Raw genomic sequence first — 22,548 nt, forward strand, 5'->3', positions numbered from 1 at the left:
TCTTTCCCTTGAAGTTCACTAGTGTCGCCGCACTGGCTGGGCCCTCTGCTTGGTAATACACTAATGACCCCCTGCTGGGGTCTGCCAGCTGCTCACCTGTCTTGTCCAAGGGCAGTCCGTAGTCTTCTTCACCAGTGCCAGGCACCCCACTGGCCAGACAGACCCTGCCATCCACCTGTCCCCCAGGACCACCAGCTGGTGATGGTATGCCTGGCTGACAGCTGTCTTCTATTTCCTGTGGGGTGACACATGGCAGTCGGACAGGAATGGGCTTGGGCAGAGCAAACCCAGAAGTGTGGTGAGAGGAGGACCCTCCCGGCCTTGCTGTAGTATCCTAGGTCCCTGTCTACCAGTAGGTGTGGGGAGGAGGATGGCCTTCAGGAACAGCTAGATCAAGGCTAATGGTTGTTCTGGAGCCACTTTTCTAAAGCGTCAAAGGCCGGAGTTTTGTTTTTAAGCCAAGACAGGTGTGAGGACTGGAAGAGGTATGAAGAGTTCTTTGTCATTTATTTTCTGCTTCTTGTATCTCTAAGCCCTAGGGAGAAATTAGATCAGGGAGTTCTGGGAGGGTCCTAGCCTGTACTTGTCCAGGGAGGTTGAGGCTTCTCTAGCCTGTTGAGTCCTGGCCTAGAGCAGCTCTGGACCAAGAGAGATATGCCAACACTGACCTGCTTGTAGGCTCTTGTTTCTGACCCTCAGAGCTCACCAGAACTGTAAGAACTCTGGAGTTTATCCCCTGAGGGCTGTCACTGACACATGGGTCAGTCAAGGATGTGACTGTTTGGGCCTGACCTTCCTGCTAGCAGGGGCTGGAGAGGAGTGAGTTACAGCAGGTGAGGACAGGAGGTTGGCATGCCTGTGGAAGCTGTGCACCCCTCTCCCATTCTATCCTCAGTTGGAGGAGATGCAGAAGCCCAGGAAGGACCTGACCCCCAAGGTCAGAGGTGAGCCAGCCTGTCTGCTTGAAAAACAGAGCCCAGTGTTTAGTCTCCACCTGCCCAGCTTGGTCTGCCTCGCCCTTGTCCAATTAAACAACAGGATGTTATTATTGACTTGGAGGCTGCTGGGGGAGCCATTATGGAGTTGTTACCCAGCACAGGGGTTGTTGTCACCTCCTCCAGGGGATGAGGTCACAGCTCAGGCTCCCCAAGCATCAGCATTTCCAGTGGAAATCCTTGCTTCCTTGGGGACTTAGATGAATTCCTCCCCTTCATGGTTAACCTCCTTGCAGAACGGAGACGGAGGAGGTGGGGAAGTAATTCTCAGGAGGAGAAGGGGGATTCCTAAGCTGAGAGAGGCTCAGTGATGTCACTGGGAGCTTCCTATTAAGCTCTGTGGCCCCTCTGTCCTGAATAGTGAAGGTTTTGAGAGCAGGCTGGAGTGGGGTGGATACTTGCAGGAGCCCAAGATGTGGTGTAGGGTGTGGGGGAAAGATGGCAGATTGGGAGCCTGGTTCTGGTCCCAGCTTGATTTTATGTGTGACTCTGGGCAAAGGCAAGCCTTTTTCTGAGCCTCAGTTTTCTTAAATGTCCAAAGTGGTTGGAGGGAGGAGTTTATACTTATTAGAGCACTAATCCCCTGAGATTCTTGCCCTTCTGGGATGGGCAAAGGCTATAGTGGCCCATTTAAATTTTAGCTGTGAAAAAAAATTGAAACCTGGGAAGTCAGGAGAAATCTTCGGAATTCGAGTTATTTATTTTTTTCTCTCCTAAGCAGAAGGCTGACGATCAGCTGGAAGCAGTGGCTTATTGGTTTGTGGCTTCATGTGTGGACATAGTAATTCAACATTTTTCACACTGGATATTTTATGGGACCAACCTTGTGCTGGTCCTGGGGTTGTGCTTGGGGATTCAGGGATAAGAAACTAGACAAGTCCATAGACTTCTCAGTGTAGATACAGAAGCAGGCAGGTCAACCTGCAGTTACAATGAAATATGGCAGATTCAAATATGGCAGAGGGCAGCTGTGGAGTTGAGGAGGTACCTAACTCAATCTTTTCTATCAGGGAGGGCTTCCTGGAAGAGGTGGTAAGCCAGGATGGCAGGAGAAGCAGGAGCCAGCTGGGGTAGGGGAGGGACAGGAAGAAGCACCCAGTGTGACAGGATTTCAGACCCCAAACCTTGGACCATGTAGAGGAGGAAGTGATGAGTAGGGGACCCTAAGGGAAGACATTGAGTTAGCCTTGGCCTCTGTGTTCCAGGAAGGTTTCTTGCAGGAGGGGACTTCTGAGTTTGGCCACCTGACCTTCCACAGCCAGCCCAGCAGTGGGAAGGACCGTGGCTGTCAGGGCAGGCCTCCCCAGTGTCACAGCTCACTGATGGGAAGCTGAAGCTGGGTCTTAGGGCACCAGGGCTTTCTGCCTGACGCCATAGGTAGGGGTTCTCTAGGGGAGGAGATCTGTCCTTCAGTAGAGACTCTCCATAGGAGCGAGGGAGCTTCCGAGCACCAGCCAGGCCCTGCTGGCTGGGGGAAGGGCAGATACCCTTCCTCTGACCAACTTCCCCTTCTAGGAACCTTCACTTCCTTGGGATGGGGAGGGTAGATCACTCTCTGGGATGGGAGAAGGGTCTAGGGGGAGGGCCAGGCCTGGACCCTTAATATGATGGTAGGAAGCAGAGGCTCACTCAGCCCAGGGAAAGGAATCCAGCTGCTTGCAGGGGCCAGTGGTGAGAGTGGGTAGCTCTCATGTTGAGAACTGGGGTCCCAGCTGACATCATGTCCTCTTGCCTTGGCCCCATGAGCTGTCTGTTTCTGTCACAGGAGTGACAACACTTCCTCTACTCTGCTCCATAGCTGGAAAGCTTCCCCTTTTCTTGGTTTCCTTTTTTGGCAAGGCCTGTCTGCCCTAGAAGCCTCCTTTCTCTTAGGGTGGGGGAGAAAGAGGTCCTCCTAGAGCATAGACACCCCCCTCAGAGAACATGGGCTTCCCTCTTCCCTAGCCAGCCCAGGCCATGAGGGACCAGGAGATCCATCCCCTCCCTGCCCCCTATAGTATGGGAGCAGTTGTCTCCCTTCAGTCAGTCTCTAAGCTCTTTATTCCCCCAGCCTTGACCCTAGCCCTTCTTTGTTTCCAGGACTATGTCCTGGTCTCTGTGAGGCCCCTCCATCCCTCTGTGTCACTGTGTTGAGCGGTCCTCCTAGGACACACAGTGATGGAGCTGCCGTTTTCCCCAGTCCTACTTGGTGGCGTGGCTCTACTCCCACCTTATCTCTCACGCTTCCTCCCTCACCATTCCCCAGCTCCCCACGTTTTCCTGACTCAAGGCCATTGCCCTGCTGTTCATCCCCTCCTTGTACTCTCCTCCTCTTTTCTTCCAGTGCTATCTCACTTCCTCCAAGGAACCTTCTTGGATGACTCCAACTCACATGGCCTGACGGGACAGTTTAGGATGTCAGAAAAAAATGTCAGAGATCATCTGGGCCAACCACTAGGTCCACAGATGAGGAAACTGAGGCTAGAGATGACAGAGACTGGCCCAAGGTCATCCAATGAGATGGGCATAACTGGGACCAGAGCCGTATCTTCTGTCCGACCCTGAGCCTGGCCTCAGCTCTTGGCCTCCGTCTACTTGTTTGTCTGCCTTCATGCTCTGTCCACAGGCTTTGGGCTCCCTGAGCCCCTTTCCCCCTTGGCTAACTCAGCTGAGCTCAAGTTCTTCCTGTCCTGGCATTCTTTACTCTCAGGATCCCCACTGGCTGTGACCTTCCTCCCTTTAGGACCTTAGATTTGGGCCAGCTTGACACACCTCTTCTGGCTTTTTCCTCAGGTCAGCTGGCCTCAGGGGTCTCAGGGGCAGGTTGATCTGTGTCTCCGCTTGGGCTAATCTGGGTTTAACCCTCATGGCAGCCTGGGATTAGGCTGATCCCACGTACCTCCTGCACCCTCTGCTTCCAATCAGGGGTTTAGGCTCCGCGCCAGCACTCCTAGGGCAGCCCTCATTGTGGCAGGCAGCTAGCCCCTACCCCTGTGCCTAGGTCTGTGTTCAGCCCCTCTGGGGGAGAGAGAAGGAGAAGCCTGAGTCTGTCCTTGGGGAACACACAGGTGCCTGCTGCCTGTGATTAGGGAAGGCACCTGGGGAGGTCAGAAAGGACCAGTAGGTACAGCCAAAGACTGTGATGGGGTTGTACAACTAGGGAAGACTTCCTGGGAGAGGGGAAGAGCCAAGATAGGGCCGGGGGCTAGGACATGGGTTGGAGTAGAGTTCGGCACTGAGTGCTGTGCATGTTTGTCTGACACCAGGGTTTGCCTTACCCTAGTCCTGCCCCTTCCTACTGTCTCATCTGCCCCCACTTGTCTAGCCCTGGCCTTGGCTTGGCCTGGAGACCATGAAGTGAGAGGAGGCCTGGCCTCACCTTCAGGACTCCACACCAGACAGTGTAATCTGAAAGAAGATATGTGCCAGATGGTGTATAGCACAAGGTCAGAGGGAGGACAGAGCAGTGAGGGTTGGAGCAGTCTGGAACACTTCCTGGAGCCAGGAGGATTGAGACTACATCTTCAAGGACAGGTAAGACCACGTGCACAGAAAGAAGGCAAGAGGACAATCAGGAGAAGGAAGAGCAAGAGCAAAGGTGTAGAGATGGGATGGAGCCATGGCAGAGGTGGGCAGAGGTGGGGTGGGCCTTAACTGCCAGCTAGAGGAGATGGGTCTTGCTGGGACAGGCAGTTGGGAGCTATGGTGGGCTCTTGAACTGAGGAGCTAGAGGTGGAGGCGAGTGTTTTTTTTGTTTTTTTGTTTTTAAAATTTTTCAATTATACTTGACAGTCAATGTTATATTCATTTCAGGTTTAAAGCATAGTGGTTAGGCATTTATATAATTTATGAAGTGATCCCCTTGATAAGTCTAGTACTCACCTGGCACTATACATAGTTATTACAATATTATTGACTATATTCCCTATATTTACTTCACATCCCTATGACTATTTTGTAGCTGCCAGTTTGTATTTTTTAATCCTTTCGCCTTTTTCGTCTAGCCCCCAACCTCCCTCCCACCTGGCAACCATCAGTTTGTTCTCTAAGTTTCTTTCTGTTTTATTCGTTTTGTTTTTTAGATTCCACATATAATTAAGTGACATCATATGGTAATTGTCTTTTTCTGTCAGCCTTATTTCACTTAGCCTAATATCCTCTAGGTCCATGCATGTTGTCACAAATGGTAAGAATTCAATTTTTTTATGGCTGAGTAATATTCCATTGTGTGTGTGTGTGTGTGTGTGTGTGTGTACACACACACACACACACGTATACATATACATATATATATACATATATATATACACAATGGAATATTACTATATATATATGTATATGTGTATATACATATATATATACTACCTCTCTTTTATCTGGTCGCCCACCAGTGGACACTTAGGTTGCTTCCATATCTTGACTATTGTAAATAATGCTGCAGTGAATATAGGGGTGCATATATCTTTTTGAATTAGTGATTTGGATTCCTCTGGATAAATACCCAGAGTATTTATTGCCGGCAGTTCTATTTTTAATTTTTTGAGAAACCTCCATACTGTTTTCCATAGTGACTGCATCAATTTGCAGTCCCACCAGCAGTGCACAAGGGTTCCTTTTCTCCACAGGAGGCGAGTGTTTTTGGCCAGTACTGGCTGGTGGGAACCTCGCTGGGCAGATGGTAAAGAAGGGTTTGCGAGCATACCTTGTCCTTTGCTGTGGTCTGCCCTCTGTGAAGAGGTCTCAAGACTTACCTTCCCCTTTAGTCATGCTGGTCAACACTCAGTGCTGTGCTGCACTCCACATCGGGCCTGCACACCCACACTTACTTATACACACTCTGCTTAGGACATCATGGATAGAGATCAAGCCTTCATTGGCCAAGTGACCTCTGACCAGGCTCTACCCTCACTGGGCTTCAGTCTGTTCATTTGTATGGGAGGGGCTGGCCTGGAAGCTTCCAAGTGTCCACAGTGTTATAAGCGTAGATCCCAGAATCAATCTGCCTGAGTGTCAACCTCTAGTCTACCACTTAATAGCTGTTTGATCCTGGGCAAATTACTCAACTTCTCTGTGTCTCGCTGCCCTCATCTATAAAATGAGGATAATAAGAGAACCCACCTCCTAAGAGTTCAGTGATGATTAAATGAGTTAATATGTCAAAAAATCAGAATAATTCCCAGCACATAGTAAGCGCTATGGAATGAGTAGTTGGTAAGTAGAGGTACTGTTGTTGTCATTGTCATCCTCCTCCTCTTTTGGCAGCTCGGTTTTCTGATGAAATGCAGCCTCAGCAGCCTGGCTCCTACAAGCTAAACTCTCTAGCTGGCTACACTCACTGGTTGCCCTTGCACTGATCTCCTCGCCCTCCCTGCTGGCTCAGGCTAAGGCTGAGCTGGGAACCTTCTGTTTCTCAACAGTCTTCCGTCCTGCCTTACTTGGGGTGGACTAGCCATCTTCTGCCCTCTCCCCTACCTGTGCCCTGGCTCTGGGCTCAAGGGCAGGCCCTGCACCTCTGCCTGTCCTCTCCTTTGAAGGAGACATCGGCTCACTCTGGGGCTTTGAGAACCTGCTGGGCTGAAGAATGGATAGAAGGTGGACTGGACATAGTGTGCATCCTGGGCTTCCTGCCTTCCCTGGGCTTGGAGGCTTTCTGCTCAGCTGGGTCTCAGTGCCAGCCTTCCCTCCCTGAGCCCCCGAATCTGGCTCAGCCCAGCCCCACCACAGCTTGCTGTCCAGCTGCCCCTTACCCGCATCTGCTCTCCCCACCAGACAAGCATTCTGGTCCTTCAAGCATAGTGGCTCAGGGCAGAGAGCACACAGCCTTTGCTGGCTTGGAAGGGCCTTAGTTTTCCTGTCTATAAAATAGGGATGCAGACTTTTGTCATGCCTTTTTTGCATGGTGGTTGGGGGATTTGGTGGGCTAGTCGAGGCAGATGAGGATTTGACGTCTGCTGCCTCCACCTCTAGAAAGCCGTCTCTGACTTGGCCAGCAATCACAATCCTACACTTCCCCAAATCAACCCAGATTGTTTTGTAATTTGTTCCAAGAATGACGGTAGGTCATAAAACCTAGACCTTGACAAGTACCAGCCCCTCTGATCCACAGAGGAGGAAAATGAATTCAGGAAGGCTCAGCCCTTGATCATGGTCACAGCCAACCAGACTTCCAGCTGCCAAAAGGAGCACAAGGCTTCTTGGAGCCAGGGCTGAGCCCACATGTGAGATATGTTCCCCACCCACCTACTGCTGACCTTGAGGAGCTCCTCAGCCCAGTACACAGCTCCTTGTTCCCTCACTGATAAGGAAGTGCCGACCTCTCACTCCCTGTGATCGAAGTACCATATCAAGGGCCTGCCACCCGTCCAGCACACGTCTCCACCCCTGCCAGGCAGCTGTCTAGAACCTTGTCCTGCTGAGTGTCACCAAGACCCCAACAGCAACCACAGCTTCTCCTTAGCATGGGCTGGTGCCACTTGGAAACTGGGCTTCTAGGTGTGAGGAGTGGCTTCTCATACCCTTGTCCTTGGCCATATTGGGAGAAACAAAATTAATGAAACATTTGTTCCTTTGCTTCCTCCACCCCAGTGGGAAGGTTTCCCTCCATTGCTCTGATGCAGTGCTGAGTTCTGCCATTAGTTGCTCTTTTGAGTTTAAGGTTTTGGTTGCTAAAGGCCCTTGAAGATCAGAGTCCCCCACCAGGAAGGTAGGTAGGTAGGTGATTCCCATCAAGTTATCAGCTTAGTGACTTATCACTTAGTGGGGAGGGGGAGGGTGGAGAGCCAGAGATGATGTTGGGAAGTGGGAAAAATGTGATATACAACTTTTGCAAATCCAGAGGCTCTCAAGGAAGCCTAGGATGTGGTCCTAAAGGGCTGAATCTGGCTGCTGGATACCAGAAACCCTGAGCTGTGGCCTGGCCCTGGCCCTGCCTCCTTTGCTGTGTGCCTTTGGCCAGTGGCACAGCCTCTCTGGCCTCCATGACCCCTCAGCACAATGACTATTCAGATCCCTTCCCTTCTACCTTGACCTATATGATGCGGGTTCCCAGGAGTAGAGAGGCTGCAGGCTAATTCCTTGGCCCCACGTGGGCCTTCCCTCTTATCTCTGCCAGCTGCATGGTAGACGAGGGTGTGAGGTGGGCCTGGTGATGAAAGATGAGGTGCAGCTGTGGGAGGAGGCTCCTGCCAGATGTGGCTGGGTCCCCATCCAGAGATGGGTTGGCTCCTGCCTCATGCCTGGGCCTCCCTGGCTGCCTGACTCAGGAATTTCCTCAGGTGTCTATATTCCTGCCATTCTCAGAGCCTGCCTCAATGCCCACTTTCAAAGGACTCCTTGAGGTTAGCATTCAAGACCTGTTGGGTCAGTGGGTCAAGTTGGAAGGCTGTCCTTGCCCAGACCAGACCATGGGCCCTACCCCTTTTTGCTCCCTTCAGGGACAACAATATCCGCCACCATTCCAGCCTCCACTCAACCCTCCCCTTGGGCTGCCCTCTTTCACAAGCAATGAAGATATGGGGAAAGCAATGACTAGATTCTAGGGACAGCACCCAGAGAGTATGAGAAAAGGAATGATGTTCCACTAGGCAGGCCTGCTTGAGGAGAACTCACCCTATAGAAGTCCAGACGTCCCAGTCTGTTGATCCCTGGGACAGTGGTGGGAGGGTGGGGGGCACAAGAGCAATCAGCTCTGATTTGTTCCAACAGGATCAGAGCCCCATGGATATCCCAATTTGGGGGTTATGACTAGGGAAGATTGCGTCTCACACCCTGCCATCTTCTTGACCCTTATCCTGGCAGGGCCTGGGCCAGGGCCTTGCTGGTCCTATCACTGTTAGGAGAGTGGGGACTCAGAGAGGGCCATGAAGTCTGGCTGGGTATGGGGCCGCCTGAATGTGCCCTTCCTTGGTCTACAAAGAGCAAGGATTGGCTCAGAATCACATGGGGATGGGGGAAAGGATCTTGTGCCTGGCTGCCTCTGGGGCCATGCCTGCCTATGTGCCCTTAGCCCCCTCCCCTGCCCGAACCCTTGGTTATTCTGGGAGCTTTTAGCTACCACTTAGTCAGCCACTAATGCGTCAGGCTGGGGAGTGAGGGGGGAGACACGGTGCCAGACGGTGCTCCTTTTAGACATCCAGGATGGGAAGCAGAGGGAGCTGGGCAGGCAGGGGAGTGGGGAGGTAGGGGTGCTGGAGGAAGGGAGGCTTTCCAGGTCCTGGCCCTGCTCCTAGGGAGGAGGGGCAGCACTGGAGACTGATGGGTAGTGGTCAATGTATCCGCGGGCTGCACCACCACCCTTCCTGCCTCATACATGGGCCTCAGTCCACCTTCCGGATCTTCTCTGATTGGGTATCAGACAGCTTCCCCACCTTTGCTTGGGCTATTTCTCCTGCCTGAAATTTTCTTTCTGCCTGTTCTTAACCCATCTAGCTTTGCTCTGTCTTCCCCATCTCTTTGGACTCATAAGGAAGCAACAAGATGCATTTAGAGATGTGGCACTTGCTCCCTTGGCAGGGCCTTTTTAGGGGCAGCCCTTGGCCTTTTTCAGCCCCTACAGGGTTGGAGCTTCGAAGGCTACCGCTTCCTGGCCTAGCTCTCTCCATGTTGGTGCTATGGATTCTGGCCCTGAAAGCGTGGTGGTGCTGCCTTCACTTCCAGGCAGCCCTCCTGCCCCTGAGCCCCCAGCCCCCGCTCCTGCCGACCTGAACAAAGCTTCCTTTCATGTATTCATCTAGCTGCTGCCGCTCAGACACTTCCCCCCGGCACAATCAGGCTCTTTGAGGGCCTCCAGCCGATGTGGGAGCAGGGCTGGGGCTGTGGTAGAGAATGGGCCAAGGCCAGGACCTGGGGCCGGGCTGGTGCCATCGCTCCCATACACAATACCAGGCGCAGAGCCCCGAGGGGCGGGAGCCTGGGGGTCAAGGGAGGCAATGCTCCTGGGCTCCTGTTTGTTCTTCTGGGGCCAGCAGTCCCTGCCTCCCCCACACCCAGATGCTGCAGCCAGGGTTTGAGGGCAATAGAGCTCAGGCTTACAGTTCTATACAGGACTGTCTTGGCCCTGGTGCTGCAGCCCCCCATGCTATACCCAGAGTGGCAGCCCTCACCCTCCGTGTTCTCAGAAGTTATGTGTGAGCAGCCCTAGGGGCTACACCTAGACAGTTTTATTTGAGCATTGTGGAGGCTTGCTTCGGCGTAGCTGTCTCATCCCTCCAATTGGATCCCAGGCTAGGGCTGGTCTCCCCCTCAGACCTTGCTCTTCAGGGCCTCTCTCATCAGGCTAGACACCTCAGAGCAGGGTTCTGTCTTCCCCATTAGACTAGACTCCCCAGAGCAGGACTGCAACCCCCAGGCAAGGGCTCCATTAGGGCCTCCTCCACGGCTCCTTTCCAGGGACTAGCGCTACACACTGGCTGTGGCCTTATTGCCTGTGCTGGCTGAGGTGACTGATGGAGTGTTGGGGCTCCTCCCCTTTGGCCTCTGCTGGTGGCGCCCGGAGCGGGGAGGCGGGGGCGGGGAGGGGGAGGTTGTTCAGGTCTCCTTCCCCAACCCAACATCTCCAGATGCAGACACACAGCTTTTCCTGGCCCCTGGCTGGCTAGGGGAGTGGAAGGGGAGCTCAGATTGCTGACAGTCTGGATCGTGGGCTGGGCTCTGGGCTGTGGGATGGTGGCTGCTGCTTAGGCTTTGGGTGAAAGGGGAGCTATGGGAGCTGAGTCAGGAAAAACTTGTGTCTTTAGGCTGCTGACCCCAGCACTCTAATTTTACCACAGCTGGAAAGGAGAGGGAGCTGGGGGTCCTGAGACCTGCCAGCCCTGCCCAAACCTTGGCCGGCACCCCAACCACCACCTAGCACAGAGCTGGGTGCTGGGCCCCTGCCCTGCACAGCTGGTACTGATGGGGAGTGAGGTTCAGGGTACAGGGAGGCTGCTTGGGCTGTTTGTGGTGTGGCTGAGGAGAGCCAGGTAAACCGAGGGCAGTGAGCTCAGCGCTTCTCTGTAGTCCACAGTGCTGACATCTCCCTGAATGCTCCTGAGAACCCATACTCAGTCTGGATGAGCCAGTCTGTCCTACATCCTAGTGTGACCTTGGCTGGTATGTTTCCCAGGGGCCGTCAGTTTCTGCCTTTGCAGTGAACCAGGCCATAGCTGAGGTGGGGTGCAATACCCCATTTCTGGGGTGACTCGGCCATACAGAGATGTAAATTACGGAAAAAGAAATGATGATGTGGATTGCATGGTATATCACATTCCTTGCCCCGTCGAATGCAGAATCAGCAGGAGTGTTTCAAATGGCAGCAAGAGGGCTTTGGGGCAGACTCAGGAAATGGCAGTTCTTTTCTGTCTGGGCTTGAGTGTGTCCTGCTTGGGTGTCACTGCTAAGCTATCTGCCCCTGGGTTTGCTGCAGCCAAGTAAACAATGGTCAGGCCGAGTTCCTGGGTGAGGCTTCGGGATGGTCGGAAGTGTGGGAAGATGGGAGCTGTGGGTGATTGCTGGGGGCAAAGCCACAGGCTGTCCCATCCCTATAATTTAGTACTGCAACCAGGACAACCTCAGCAGTGTCACCGGAGATGAGACATCTTCTCCCTGGAGGCGGTAGCTGCAGACAGTTTCCTTTTTGGGCAAAATTGTGCTGGTCAGCCCTTCTGGTTAAGGACCAGGATGTGCTCTGTGAAGGGCCCTCTGTCCCAGAGTTGCTGCGGAGGGAGGGTAGAACTTTACACCTGGGGCAAGCTTGCACCTCCATGAAACCAGGCCACAGTGGTCCAGGCCACAGCCCAGCTGCAGGCAGGAGCTTAGGCTCAGTTTCAGGGTTTACCACTGACCATGTGGCCTTGTGCTGCCCCCTGTCTGTACTTTTGCTTTCTCATCTGTGAAATGGTTGGGAATAGACATTTAGATTCCTTTCCAGCTCTGATCTAAGTTGACCTTTTGAGGGCCTGGGGTTGAGTCCATAGGAGGGGTTGGAGAGGGTTTCCTGAAGGACGGAATAGGGTTCTGAGCAAAGCGATTCCTGGGAACCTGAACTCTAAGTGGGGTGCTTCGAGACCCTGCTACCTGCAGGGGGTAGAAGTAACTGCTTGCTCTGTCCTGGGCAACAAAGAGCCTCACAGAGCAAAGCCGAAAGACCCTGGTCCCAGCCCCTTAGGAACAACCAAGTGTGTGTGTGTCGAGGGGAGCTCTTCTCCCCAGAGGTCCCTAAATCCTGCTCCTACCCTGAGTTTCGCATATTGTAGGGTAGGGGCCATGGCTTTGGGGTGAGGACAGCTGTTTGCTAGACTCCACCAGGGGACCCCTTTCTTCTCCCGCCTGTAACTCTGAGTCCTGGCAATGCCCTAGCCCAGACCCAAGCTCTAGTTACCAGGCGGTTGCACGTGTGCCTGAGACAGGAGACTTGATCTTTCTGCCTAGGGCCCAGCCTCAAGTTTCTGCCAATTGCCTCCTCCTCAGGCCGCACAGGGAAGGACCAGGTGGAATTTGGCTCAGCAGAGCCGCACACAGTGCTTTTTCACGAGCCAGGCAGCGATTCTGTATGGGTGGGTGGACGCAGCAAGGTCTATCTCGTCAACTTCCCCGAGGGCAAGAACGCCTCTATGCAAACGGTGAGCCCGGGCCCTCCCTCCTGCTTGGCCCCATTTCTCTCCTTATCTCCCCTCTGGTCTTGGTGAGAGAACCTCAACAAATCCGGGGGAGGGAACTGGCATTTCTTCCTAAACTGGTCTTACAAATGGTCCCTGGGGGAAGCTCCTTAAAGGTAGTCCAGATGGACATGGGTGTTGGGCAGTGTGGAGCAAAGCCTGGCCAGGTGGGTAGTGCTGATGGGGGAGGTCTGTGCAGGAAGCTGGGCTCCAGAACCCCGTGGCCCAGGTCTTCTGAGATCTCTGGGCTGGCCCTGAGCTCTGGGCTGGCCCCTGAGCTCTGGGCTTGGCTCCTGGTATCAGGCCGAACAGCCTGTATGATCTCGGGTGAATCACTCACCACCTCAGAGCCCTAGTCACTTACCTAAAATATAAAATGAGCTTGTTCTGAGGGTATATGGAAAGCAATTAGGGGACATCTGGCACCTGGCAGAGTGAACTAATACTTTCCCATCCCACCTTCCCCCATAGGTGAACATTGGTTCCACGAAGGGGTCCTGCACAGACAAGCGGGTGAGTGGGGAGAGGGAATAGAGAGGGGAGGCTGGGCTCCATGGAAAAGGAATGCGAGTCTGAGAGTCTGAAGAAGGAGGCATGGCCCTGCCTTAGGGTACCCAGTTTGAAGGGAGACACAGCCTCTCTGAGGCCCCTGTGTCCTTCCTTTGTTCTTGCGGGGTTATGCCCTCCTTGGAGGCTGCCTCCTATGTTTAGCCTTCTGAATCCTTCCCCAAGACTGAGAGTTCTAGTGCTAGGCCTGCCAGGACCTCCACCCAACCTCTGTTCTTCCCCTTCTTCTGGGCAGGACTGTGAGAACTACATCACGCTCCTGGAGAGACAAGGTGATGGGCTGCTCGTCTGTGGCACCAATGCCCGGCGCCCCAGCTGCTGGAGCCTGGTGAGAAGGCCCCTCCCCATATGCTTGGTCAGCTCGCCCTTGTCTGGGTGGGCTTCTGCCCCCCATAGTTAGAAGGAAGTGGAGCGGACTGGCCTCACCTTGTATAGAATTCCCAGGAGGACAGGGACCCTGGCTGGGAAGCTGGTGCCTATGGCAGGCAGTGATGATAGGATTGCATGGCTGTCTGACCCCCTCGACCTCCCCCAGGTAAATGGCACTGTGGAGTCGCTTGGTGAGAGAAGAGGCTATGCTCCCTTCAGCCCGGATGAGAACTCCCTTGTTCTGTTTGATGGTAGGACTGTGGCTGCCCTGGGCTGGGAGTGGGTGGTCAGCTCCATGTTTGGTGGCCCAGGCCTGGGGAAGGGACTTCAGGAGTTGTCTGCCCTTACCCATGCCCCTCCCACCATGCCCAGGGGACGAGGTATACTCCACAATCCGGAAACAAGAATATAATGGAAAGATCCCACGGTTCCGGCGCATCCAGGGTGAGATCGAGCTGTACACCAGTGATACCGTCATGCAGAGTGAGTAGGCTCCAGCTGGACTGGAGTGAACCCGGGGGTGTGAATGCCCGGGCAGCAGATGGGAGCCTCATGTTCCCTGGGAGGGCTCCCCAAGGGCTGCAGGGGCCACAGGCCAGTCAAGAAAGTGACTGAGAAAGTTGGCCTGGCAAGGAGCAGGGGAACAGCAGAGGCAAAGATGCAGAGACAAGATAGGACTGACATACTCTGGGAACAAAACAGAGGAAGCCCCAGACCCAGTGTAAGGTCCCTTGGAGTCATAATGTATCCCTGCTGAGCTCATGTGGGCGTACAACCCCCTCCCTCCTCATTATGGCTCTGCCAATTAGGCAGAAGTGACATAAAAGCCCCCAGGGACCTTCCCACATAAAGGCCCCCAGGGACCTTCCCCCAGTCCCCAAGCATGAAGTCATTGCTCCTTCGCCAATGACATCTTTGTAGGGGGAGAGCAAAATAGGTATGGGGTAGGGGTACAGAGTTTCAGGCCCTTGGAGTATTGGGCTTGATGTTCTAAGTTTTATTCCAGGTCTGATTTGCCCCAGGTTTGTTTTTGTAGACTCCGAAGGTATGCAGGGTTAGAGAGGGCTCCTCACCCCGAGCAGGCTCCCTGGCCTCACACTAATTCGAATGTGTCCCTGGCAGACCCACAGTTCATTAAGGCCACTATTGTGCACCAAGATCAGGCCTACAATGACAAGATCTACTACTTCTTTCGGGAGGACAACCCTGACAAGAATCCGGAGGCTCCTCTCAACGTGTCCCGGGTGGCCCAGCTGTGCAGGGTAAGTGGATGGCTGAGTAGGATTGAGTGAGCGTGTGAGTGCCTGTGTGTAAATGTGCATGCATGTTTGTGTGAAGTATGTGAAATGTGTGAGTGAGTCTGTATGTGGGATTGTAGGAGTAAATGTGCATGCGCAAGAGTGTCCATGCATCTGTGAGTAGGTAAAGATGGTTAAACTTATGTGCATGCGTGATAGTGTGCAACTATGTGTAGTCATGTGAGAGTGTGTATGAGTATGTGTGCAAATATGAAAGTGTTTACGTGTGTGTTACCAGTGCGAAGGTGCTGGGGTGTGCGAATATGTCACCTGTGTGTGTGTGCACGTGTGAGAGTGGGTAAATGTGTGTCTGAGCCCATCTGCTCTGTGGGGATGGACCCAGAGCCCTCACCCTGCAGGTGCCTACTGCTGGCCCTATGCCCTGGGTCAGCCAGGCCTTATGGCTGGAGCCTGGCCCAGGAACCGGGCCCGAGTCATGGGGCATCTCTACCTGGTCCCCTGGCAGGAACCCGCCTTTTTCAGAGCCTCCCTTCCTTCCCTGAAGCTTGAGTGCTAGCATTCTTGGCAGCAAGTGTGTAGTGAGTGCTGAGGGGCCTCCTTTCCCCACCACTCTTCCAGGGAGACCAGGGTGGTGAGAGTTCGCTGTCCGTCTCCAAGTGGAACACCTTCCTGAAAGCCATGCTGGTGTGCAGCGACCCCACTACCAACAAGAACTTCAACAGGCTGCAGGATGTCTTCCTACTCCCTGACCCTAATGGCCAGTGGAAGGACACTAGGGTCTACGGCATTTTCTCCAACCCCTGGTGAGTGACCCTCATCCTGGGGCTGGGGGCTGACGTTGGTTACATGTCCAGCAGGGATTGGAGGGCTTGGGCCCTGTCAGGGGGCTGGCTGATGTGGCATGAACAGGGACTGCAGGCTCAAGGGCCAGGACCGTTGCTGGGACTGGGGTAGGGGGACAGTCAGTGCTCAGGGAGATGTGTGTGCTGGTGTGTTTGTGAGTTTGTACACATGAGTGTGCATGCATGTATTGTATGCACGCTCATGGCAGTGCCTGTGCTCGCATGTCTACCAGCTGTGTGCTTAGAGTGGGTTCTAGGCCTTGGGAATAAAGCTGCTGAGGCCTCTCAGGGTGCTGCTGGGTGCTATCACACCTGCTCAGGCACTGCCTGCGCCTGATAATTCACACCTCTTAATCACTCTCATTGATTGAAAACAAGGCAGGCAAAAGTGTTGGGTGTGTTTTCGGGGAGTGGAGGTGGGCAGGGTAGGGAACCCAGGACCCTGCTCTGTGGCTTCTGTGTGGATGGATCCAACTGGTCTGGAGAGAGACCAGGGTCTGGCCTCCTTGGGTATCAGCATCCTGCAGCTGTGCCCAGAGAGGTAGGAGGATTGCACATAGGGGACCCCCTCTGGTCCTGGGGCTGGCCTCCGAACTCAGTGATCTTATGGCAGAACACAGGTTGTGGTTTTAGACTGCAACAGAAAGAAATTAGGTTGAACTTTTTTCCCTCCCTCTTGCCTGCAACGGTGTTTGGCGATTCTTATTTTAGACGCTGGACTTGGTCCCAGGATTGTCCCTGCCTTCATGGATCTCACAGGCCGGGAAGCTTGGTTAGAAGGCTGTAGTAGTGCTCTGTATGGTGCTGGGCTGGCCTGGGTGAGTAGAGGTGGGCGGGTCCTGGGCCTCCCACTGAAATGGTTTCTGTGATCCCCCAGGAACTACTCGGCTGTCTGTGTATATTCCCTTGGTGACATTGACAAGGTCTTCCGCACTTCCTCGCTCAAGGGCTACCACACAGGCCTTCCCAACCCTCGGCCTGGCAAGGTAAGCAGTGACACCTGCCATGACCCAGGCCCTGCCCTCCTCTGACCTAACTCCCCAGCCACCCACTGACTTGGGCCTGCTCTCCTTGTTCAGTGCCTCCCAGACCGGCAGCCGATACCCACGGAGACCTTCCAGGTGGCCGACAGTCACCCTGAGGTGGCACAGAGGGTGGAACCCATGGGGCCTCTGAAGACTCCACTGTTTCACTCTAAGTACCACTACCAGAAAGTAGTTGTCCACCGCATGAAGTCCAGCCACGGGGAGATCTTCCATGTGCTTTACCTAACCACAGGTGAGGGACTACCCTGTGACCAGCACCGCCCATATGCTTTGTAAAAATGGATATGAAAGGTATAAAGAATAATGTAATTAACATCTGGTTGGATCTTTATACCTGGAAGGAAGAATTAAGTGACTAAGAGCTGTCAGGGGTTAGTTCGGCTGTGAAAGAGTCAGGCAGAGAGGGCTTCCTGGAGGAGGTGGGGACAGAGGGAAGTGGGGAAGGCATCCTAGGATGGGAGAAGAACAGGTGCCAGGATTCAGAGGCAGAAATGTGATGAGTCTGAGCAAAGTTAGGTGCAGCTTTGGTCCAGATGTCGGACTCATGAGCAGGAAGAGATGTGGAAGGTCAAGAGGAAGGATCTGGTTACTGGGTGTCCTTTGGACCTCTGCCAGGTGAGAGGAAACATTCAATGTGATATGCAAAGAATTTAGTGAGATACGAGGAAGGACTTGTAGAGGGCAAAGCTTTTGCAGAGTCTTGCAGAAGACTGCAGGGACTCCTCCTCTACAGGAGGCTTCTCTGGGGAAGCAGGGTCTCGCTGACCCCAGAAGCTGAGTAGAACCCTGGGGAATGCCCCTGCATTCCCGGAAGCCACTGCATGGACACACCAGCCCTGAGCTGGGTTTACAGCAGCTTCCTGGCTCCAGCTATGGACAAAGGGGGCTCCTAGGAACGAATGTATTGGTCAGTGTAGCTGCAGATTTTCCTTGAGACCAGGCAGTGGTGCCATCAGAAAGGGTAGTGTCTCCCCCAGGTGCCTAGCACCTCTGGGGCCACACAGTCCAGGCCTCAGGTAGCCACCCCTCCCCCCATGTGACTTCCTGCTGTTGCTTCATTTTGGGGTTATCTCAGGGCCACGGTGGCCTCGCCAGTTTCCCTGGAGCAGGGCCTGATTTCTGGGTCCTGAGACCACACCTCCTTATTCCTCCATTCATCCTGGCTGCACCCATGGGCCCCTGTCCTTGCTCTGCTCCAGCAGTGGCTGGACTAGCAGTTGCAGTCAGCCAGGGGACAGCAGGGCACTGGGGTGCAGGAGAGGAGAGGTCATACGATGGGGGACTGGGAGCAGTAGTCAGGATAGGAAGGCTGAGGAAGCTGTGGGCTCTCTTCCTGCAGACCTGGGAGGCAAGAACACTTGAGTGACGAGGGCAGTTGTCTTTTTCTCCCTGAGGGCCATTAGAGAGACCCCATGTGGGAGCCTGAAGCAAGAAGAATTGGGGCTGGATAAGAAATAGAGCTTTCTGAGCCCTCTGCAGAGAATGGGAGGCTCTCACAACTGGGAGAAGCAATGGGAGGCTGTCACCATGCTGCTATGGAAGGAGGTGAAAAGAATGTGACTGGGCTGGGAGCTTGTCAGGCCAAAGAAGCATCGGACCACATTCCAGTACCTGCGAGGGCAGTCACAGAACCAAAGGAAATGTCCTAGGCAGGCAACCATCCCATTATCTGACTGTTATTTTGGGGCAAGTGATGCCCTGAGGAATTGGGAGGGTGGGAGAAGGAGGTAAGCTATTTTGGAAACTGGGACAGCAAGTTAGGTGGGATTGGGAGGACCCAGGGGTCAGGATACCCATTAGTTCCCAACAGGTGTTGATGGAGAGAGCACTGACCTTGAAATCAGGCAGCCTCGTATGTGACTTTGGGAATCCGTATGTGGAATCTAAGGTCTTTTTCAGATTGAAGATGTTATAAAAATTTAAAAATCCCCTAAGATTAAATACAATGTGGAGTCCTGAATTGGATTCTGGAACAGACAAAGAACACTAGTGGAAAAACCCGTGAAACCCCAGTAAAGTCTGTAGTTGAGTTAATAGTACTGTACTGCTCAGTTGTGAAAAATGTGCCAGTTACATAAGATGGTAACAGTAGAGAAAGCTGGGTGAAGGGTATACAAGAACTCTGCTATCTTTGCTTTTTTTTTTTTTCGTAAATCTGAAATTATTCCAAAATAAAAAGTTTATTTGAAGAAAACATGTCCCCAAAGAGCCCAGGAGGCTGGGAAGTTATGGAAGAAGCTGAGGGAGGGGTGGGGTTCTGACATCTCTGGGTTGCAGTCACCAGCTGTGTGACCTTGAACAATTGCTTAGCCTTTCTGAACCTCATTTCCTTATCTGTGAAGTGGGGAAGATAATACCCACGACCAGGAGTGTGGAGGATTGAACGAGGTAATGCTAATACGTGTAGTGGGTTTAGCACAGTACTTGGGCATGCAGGACTGCTGCTTCCGTTGCTCATGATCGAGCTTCCCCTGTGGAGCCCTGGTCTAATCTTGGAAACTTTCTGGGCTGCCCTCCGGCTCCCATATTCCTCCCAGTCATGCTTTCCGTGTCACACCTCACCTCATCCTGTGACCTTCGCCTGGCTATGACTTCCCAGCACTCCCCCACCCATGCCTTTCCTGGGCAGTCCAACCCAGAGGGAAGCTGCCTGGCCTGGAGATGGGACTCTTGCTCTCTAACCCTCTGCTCACCCCCCACAGACAGGGGCACCATCCACAAGGTGGTGGAGTCGGGGGAGCGGGAACACAGCCTCATCAACATCATAGAGATCCAACCCTTCCGCCATGCGACCACCATCCAGGCCATGTCACTGGACGCTGACCGGGTGAGCCTCCCCACCCCCACCCCTGCCCCTGTGGGGCTACCCAGTGATGGCCAGCTGAGGACAGAGCTTCATTGCATGTGATTTGCATGTCATTTTCAGAGCCTCTGGGCCCCGGGCCTACCAGGTAGACGGCCTTGGCCTGGGGGTTTAGGACTCAGTGTTGACGGTGAGGCCCTGGCCTGACCTAGTTCTTTTCTCCTTCAAGCGGAAACTGTATGTGAGCTCCCAGTGGGAGGTGAGCCAGGTACCCTTGGACCTGTGTGATGTCTATGGTGGGGGCTGCCACGGCTGCCTCATGGCTCGAGACCCTTACTGTGGCTGGGACCAGGGCCACTGTGTTTCCATCTACAGCCCCCATAGGTATGTTGGCCATGATCCCGATCCCTGGGAGAGGGTGGACACAGGAGTAAGGTAGACATGGGGGATGTGGACGGACTGCAGAAGGTGTCGGTGCTGGGCCATTCTGGCCAGACCTTCCTCTAGGTGAACACCTTGGCAGATACTGGGGTGGGGATAAGGACAGAGAAGGGCCAGGTGGCTTGCTGTCTACTTAGCCTCTCTCCTTTCAACTTCAGGTCAGTGTTGCAGTCCATTAATCCAGAAGAGCCACACAAAGAGTGCCCCAACCCAAAGCCAGGTACCTGATCTGGCCCTGCCTGGGGCCTAGTCCAGTGAGGGTGGTACAGCCACGCCCTCATTGCCCTGTCTGAGAAAAACGTGGTCTAGTCCTGAGAGCCCCATGCAGATGGGGCAGGACAGTCCTGTGGAGGGAGCCCCCTTGCTGTGGGGGTGGTTGTGAGAATGGTCGGTGAGGGAGGCAGGGGAGAGAAAAGAGACTGGGCCCTTGTTTCCCTGTGTTCATTTAGAAGCCTTGGCCTTGGAGGCCTGGTCAGTAGGGGAGGACACAGCCTGTCCTGGGAGCCCTAGGCCCCTCCTCACGTCTGCCTTCCCATCCCCTCCAGAGGAGGCCCCACTGCAGAAAGTCTCCCTGGCCAAGAACTCACGCTACTACCTGAGTTGCCCCATGGAGTCCCGCCACGCCACCTACAGGTGGCGCCATGGGGAGAAGGTGGAGCAGAGCTGCGAGCCAGGTCACCAGAGTCCCAACTGCATCCTGTTCATCGAGAACCTCACGGACGGCCACTATGGCCACTACTACTGCGAGGGCCAGGAGGGGTCCTACCTCCACAAGGCTCAGCACTGGCAGTTGCTGTCTGAGGATGAAGCCAAGGCTGAGCATCTGCTGGGCCGAGCCCAGGCCCTTGTGGCCCTCCTCTGGCTGGGGGTCCTGCCCACACTCGTTCTTGGCCTGCTGGTCCATTAGGGCCTCCTGGGGCCGGGCATGCTGCATTCTTCCGCAGCCCCAGAGCACTAGAAAAGTCACACCCAGAGCTGCCCTGCCCAGGAGCTCCTTGCCTGCCACTGCTTCCAGGGGGACTGCGTAGCCCGATGGGGAACACCAGGCCTGGAGATGGCCAGCAGCAGGCAGCTGCTGGGCCCAGGTGGGGCGTGGGCGGTGGGGTCTGGAGAATGAAGGAGCCGACTGTGAAGCTGGGACATCGATGGTGCAAGACTTTATCTTCTGGAGACTATTTTTCAAGAACTCAAACTGGACCAAATGTAGTGATGTTCTTGGCCTAAGAGCCTGTGGGCCAGAAAGGGGTTGGGAAAAGTGAGCTGGAACCTCGTCTCTGGACCTTTGAGCTGAGGCCTGAGTCCTTTTGGATTCTCTGTACCCAAATTGCCCCCTCATCTTCCTTCCTGCCATGGCCAGGGGTGGCTGGTGTTCCCGCAGGCCCAGGGCTGCCCTCTGTGGCCCCCTTGCCAGCTCTGGGTCCCACTAAGGCAGCCTCTTTGCATGTTTATTGAAGGATGTTTGCTTTCCGGACGGAAGGACGGAAAAAGCTCTATTTTTATGTTAGGCTTATTTCATGTATAGCTACTTCCGATTGCATCTGTATGAAAATACCAAAACTACATGCTGGGGGTGGGGTGGGAGAGGGAGGGGCTGGGAAGGAATGGGTTATGGGGGGTCCCAGTGTGAGGCTCCTGGAATGAGATAAGAGTCCAGGGACGTGGTGGCATGGGTTTGAGGAGATGGCATGAGCTGGCTCTGCCCCGGGAGCCCAGGCTGAGGGGGATGTTGTCTAAGCCCCTGGTTCGGGGGTGGTTATGGGAGGGGGTGGGTGAGGGAGACAGGGGAGAATGAAGGATAAAACTGAGCCCTAGGTTCACACGTTCATTTAGAAGGAGTCAGGTCCTCAGGGGGAGGTTCCAGGACTCTGCCCTTGGTATTGGGGGTTGGGGGGTGGGGGGGCCCTCCCCTCCCCTCAGCCCTCTTCCCCAGGGGCTGTGCTTCCATGCTCCTAGCCTCCCACCTTCAGCTCAGGACATGCTATAACTTAGGCTAAACTGTGAATTCTGGTGGGGACAGCCTGGGCCAAGCTCTCTAGGTGGGTGGCTCTGTCCCAACCCTGTCCATGTATTTCAGCAGAGAGCTGGGCCTTCTCTGCCATGTTTGGCCAGCCCAGGGCAGGGCCTAGGGCCTGTGGCCTTCCAGCTTTGGCCCCTGCATCTCTTCTCAATGCACTTTAATGATGTAACATATTACTAATAAACAAGCTATTTATTTACCTGTGCTTGCTCCTTCCCTTCAAAGCCATTCTTGTCCGGGGGTGAGGGTGAGGGCTCCTGTTTATGACTGTACTTCCTGCCTCTGAACATCACATACCCTCTCACTGGTCCTTTCCTTAGGGCCTTGGAGGGGTGGACACGCTCGGCAGGGGTTCCAGCTAGTGAGAGGCAGGAACGGGATCTGAACCCATAGCTCCTGAGCAGTGCAATGCCTACCACGCCGTTAACCTTGGTGCCCAGACAGCTCCTGTACCCCACATCCTCTCCTCATCTCAGGAGCTGGCCTTTCCCCCTTCCCAGCCTCCACCTCCCATACTTAGCCAGAGGCTTGGCCTGGCCATGCCAGACACAGCTTCAGGCCTTCCTGCCTCGAGGGGCCCCTTCTGAGGGGAGAGCT

The 22,548-nt window shown here is 54.2% G+C and overlaps 1 protein-coding gene across 1 annotated transcript in view; it reads left to right on the forward strand.

Annotated features, from left to right (window-relative positions):
• SEMA7A (semaphorin 7A (John Milton Hagen blood group)) overlaps positions 1-22,150 on the forward strand; it is a 24,187-nt gene extending 2,037 nt beyond the window's left edge. The window contains exons 2-14 of the mRNA XM_006922628.3: positions 12,420-12,571; positions 13,079-13,120; positions 13,410-13,502; positions 13,710-13,794; positions 13,916-14,026; positions 14,666-14,805; positions 15,421-15,605; positions 16,522-16,630; positions 16,724-16,922; positions 19,393-19,517; positions 19,723-19,877; positions 20,093-20,154; positions 20,480-22,150. Coding sequence (XP_006922690.1) covers positions 12,420-12,571; positions 13,079-13,120; positions 13,410-13,502; positions 13,710-13,794; positions 13,916-14,026; positions 14,666-14,805; positions 15,421-15,605; positions 16,522-16,630; positions 16,724-16,922; positions 19,393-19,517; positions 19,723-19,877; positions 20,093-20,154; positions 20,480-20,841 — 1,820 coding nt within the window. The 3' untranslated portion in view covers positions 20,842-22,150. The remainder of the gene's footprint in view (positions 1-12,419; positions 12,572-13,078; positions 13,121-13,409; positions 13,503-13,709; positions 13,795-13,915; positions 14,027-14,665; positions 14,806-15,420; positions 15,606-16,521; positions 16,631-16,723; positions 16,923-19,392; positions 19,518-19,722; positions 19,878-20,092; positions 20,155-20,479) is intronic.
• Positions 22,151-22,548: the final 398 nt, after the last annotated feature.

Source organism: Pteropus alecto, unplaced genomic scaffold, assembly GCF_000325575.1.
Source record: "Pteropus alecto unplaced genomic scaffold, ASM32557v1 scaffold38, whole genome shotgun sequence".
Taxonomy (NCBI): domain Eukaryota; kingdom Metazoa; phylum Chordata; class Mammalia; order Chiroptera; family Pteropodidae; genus Pteropus; species Pteropus alecto.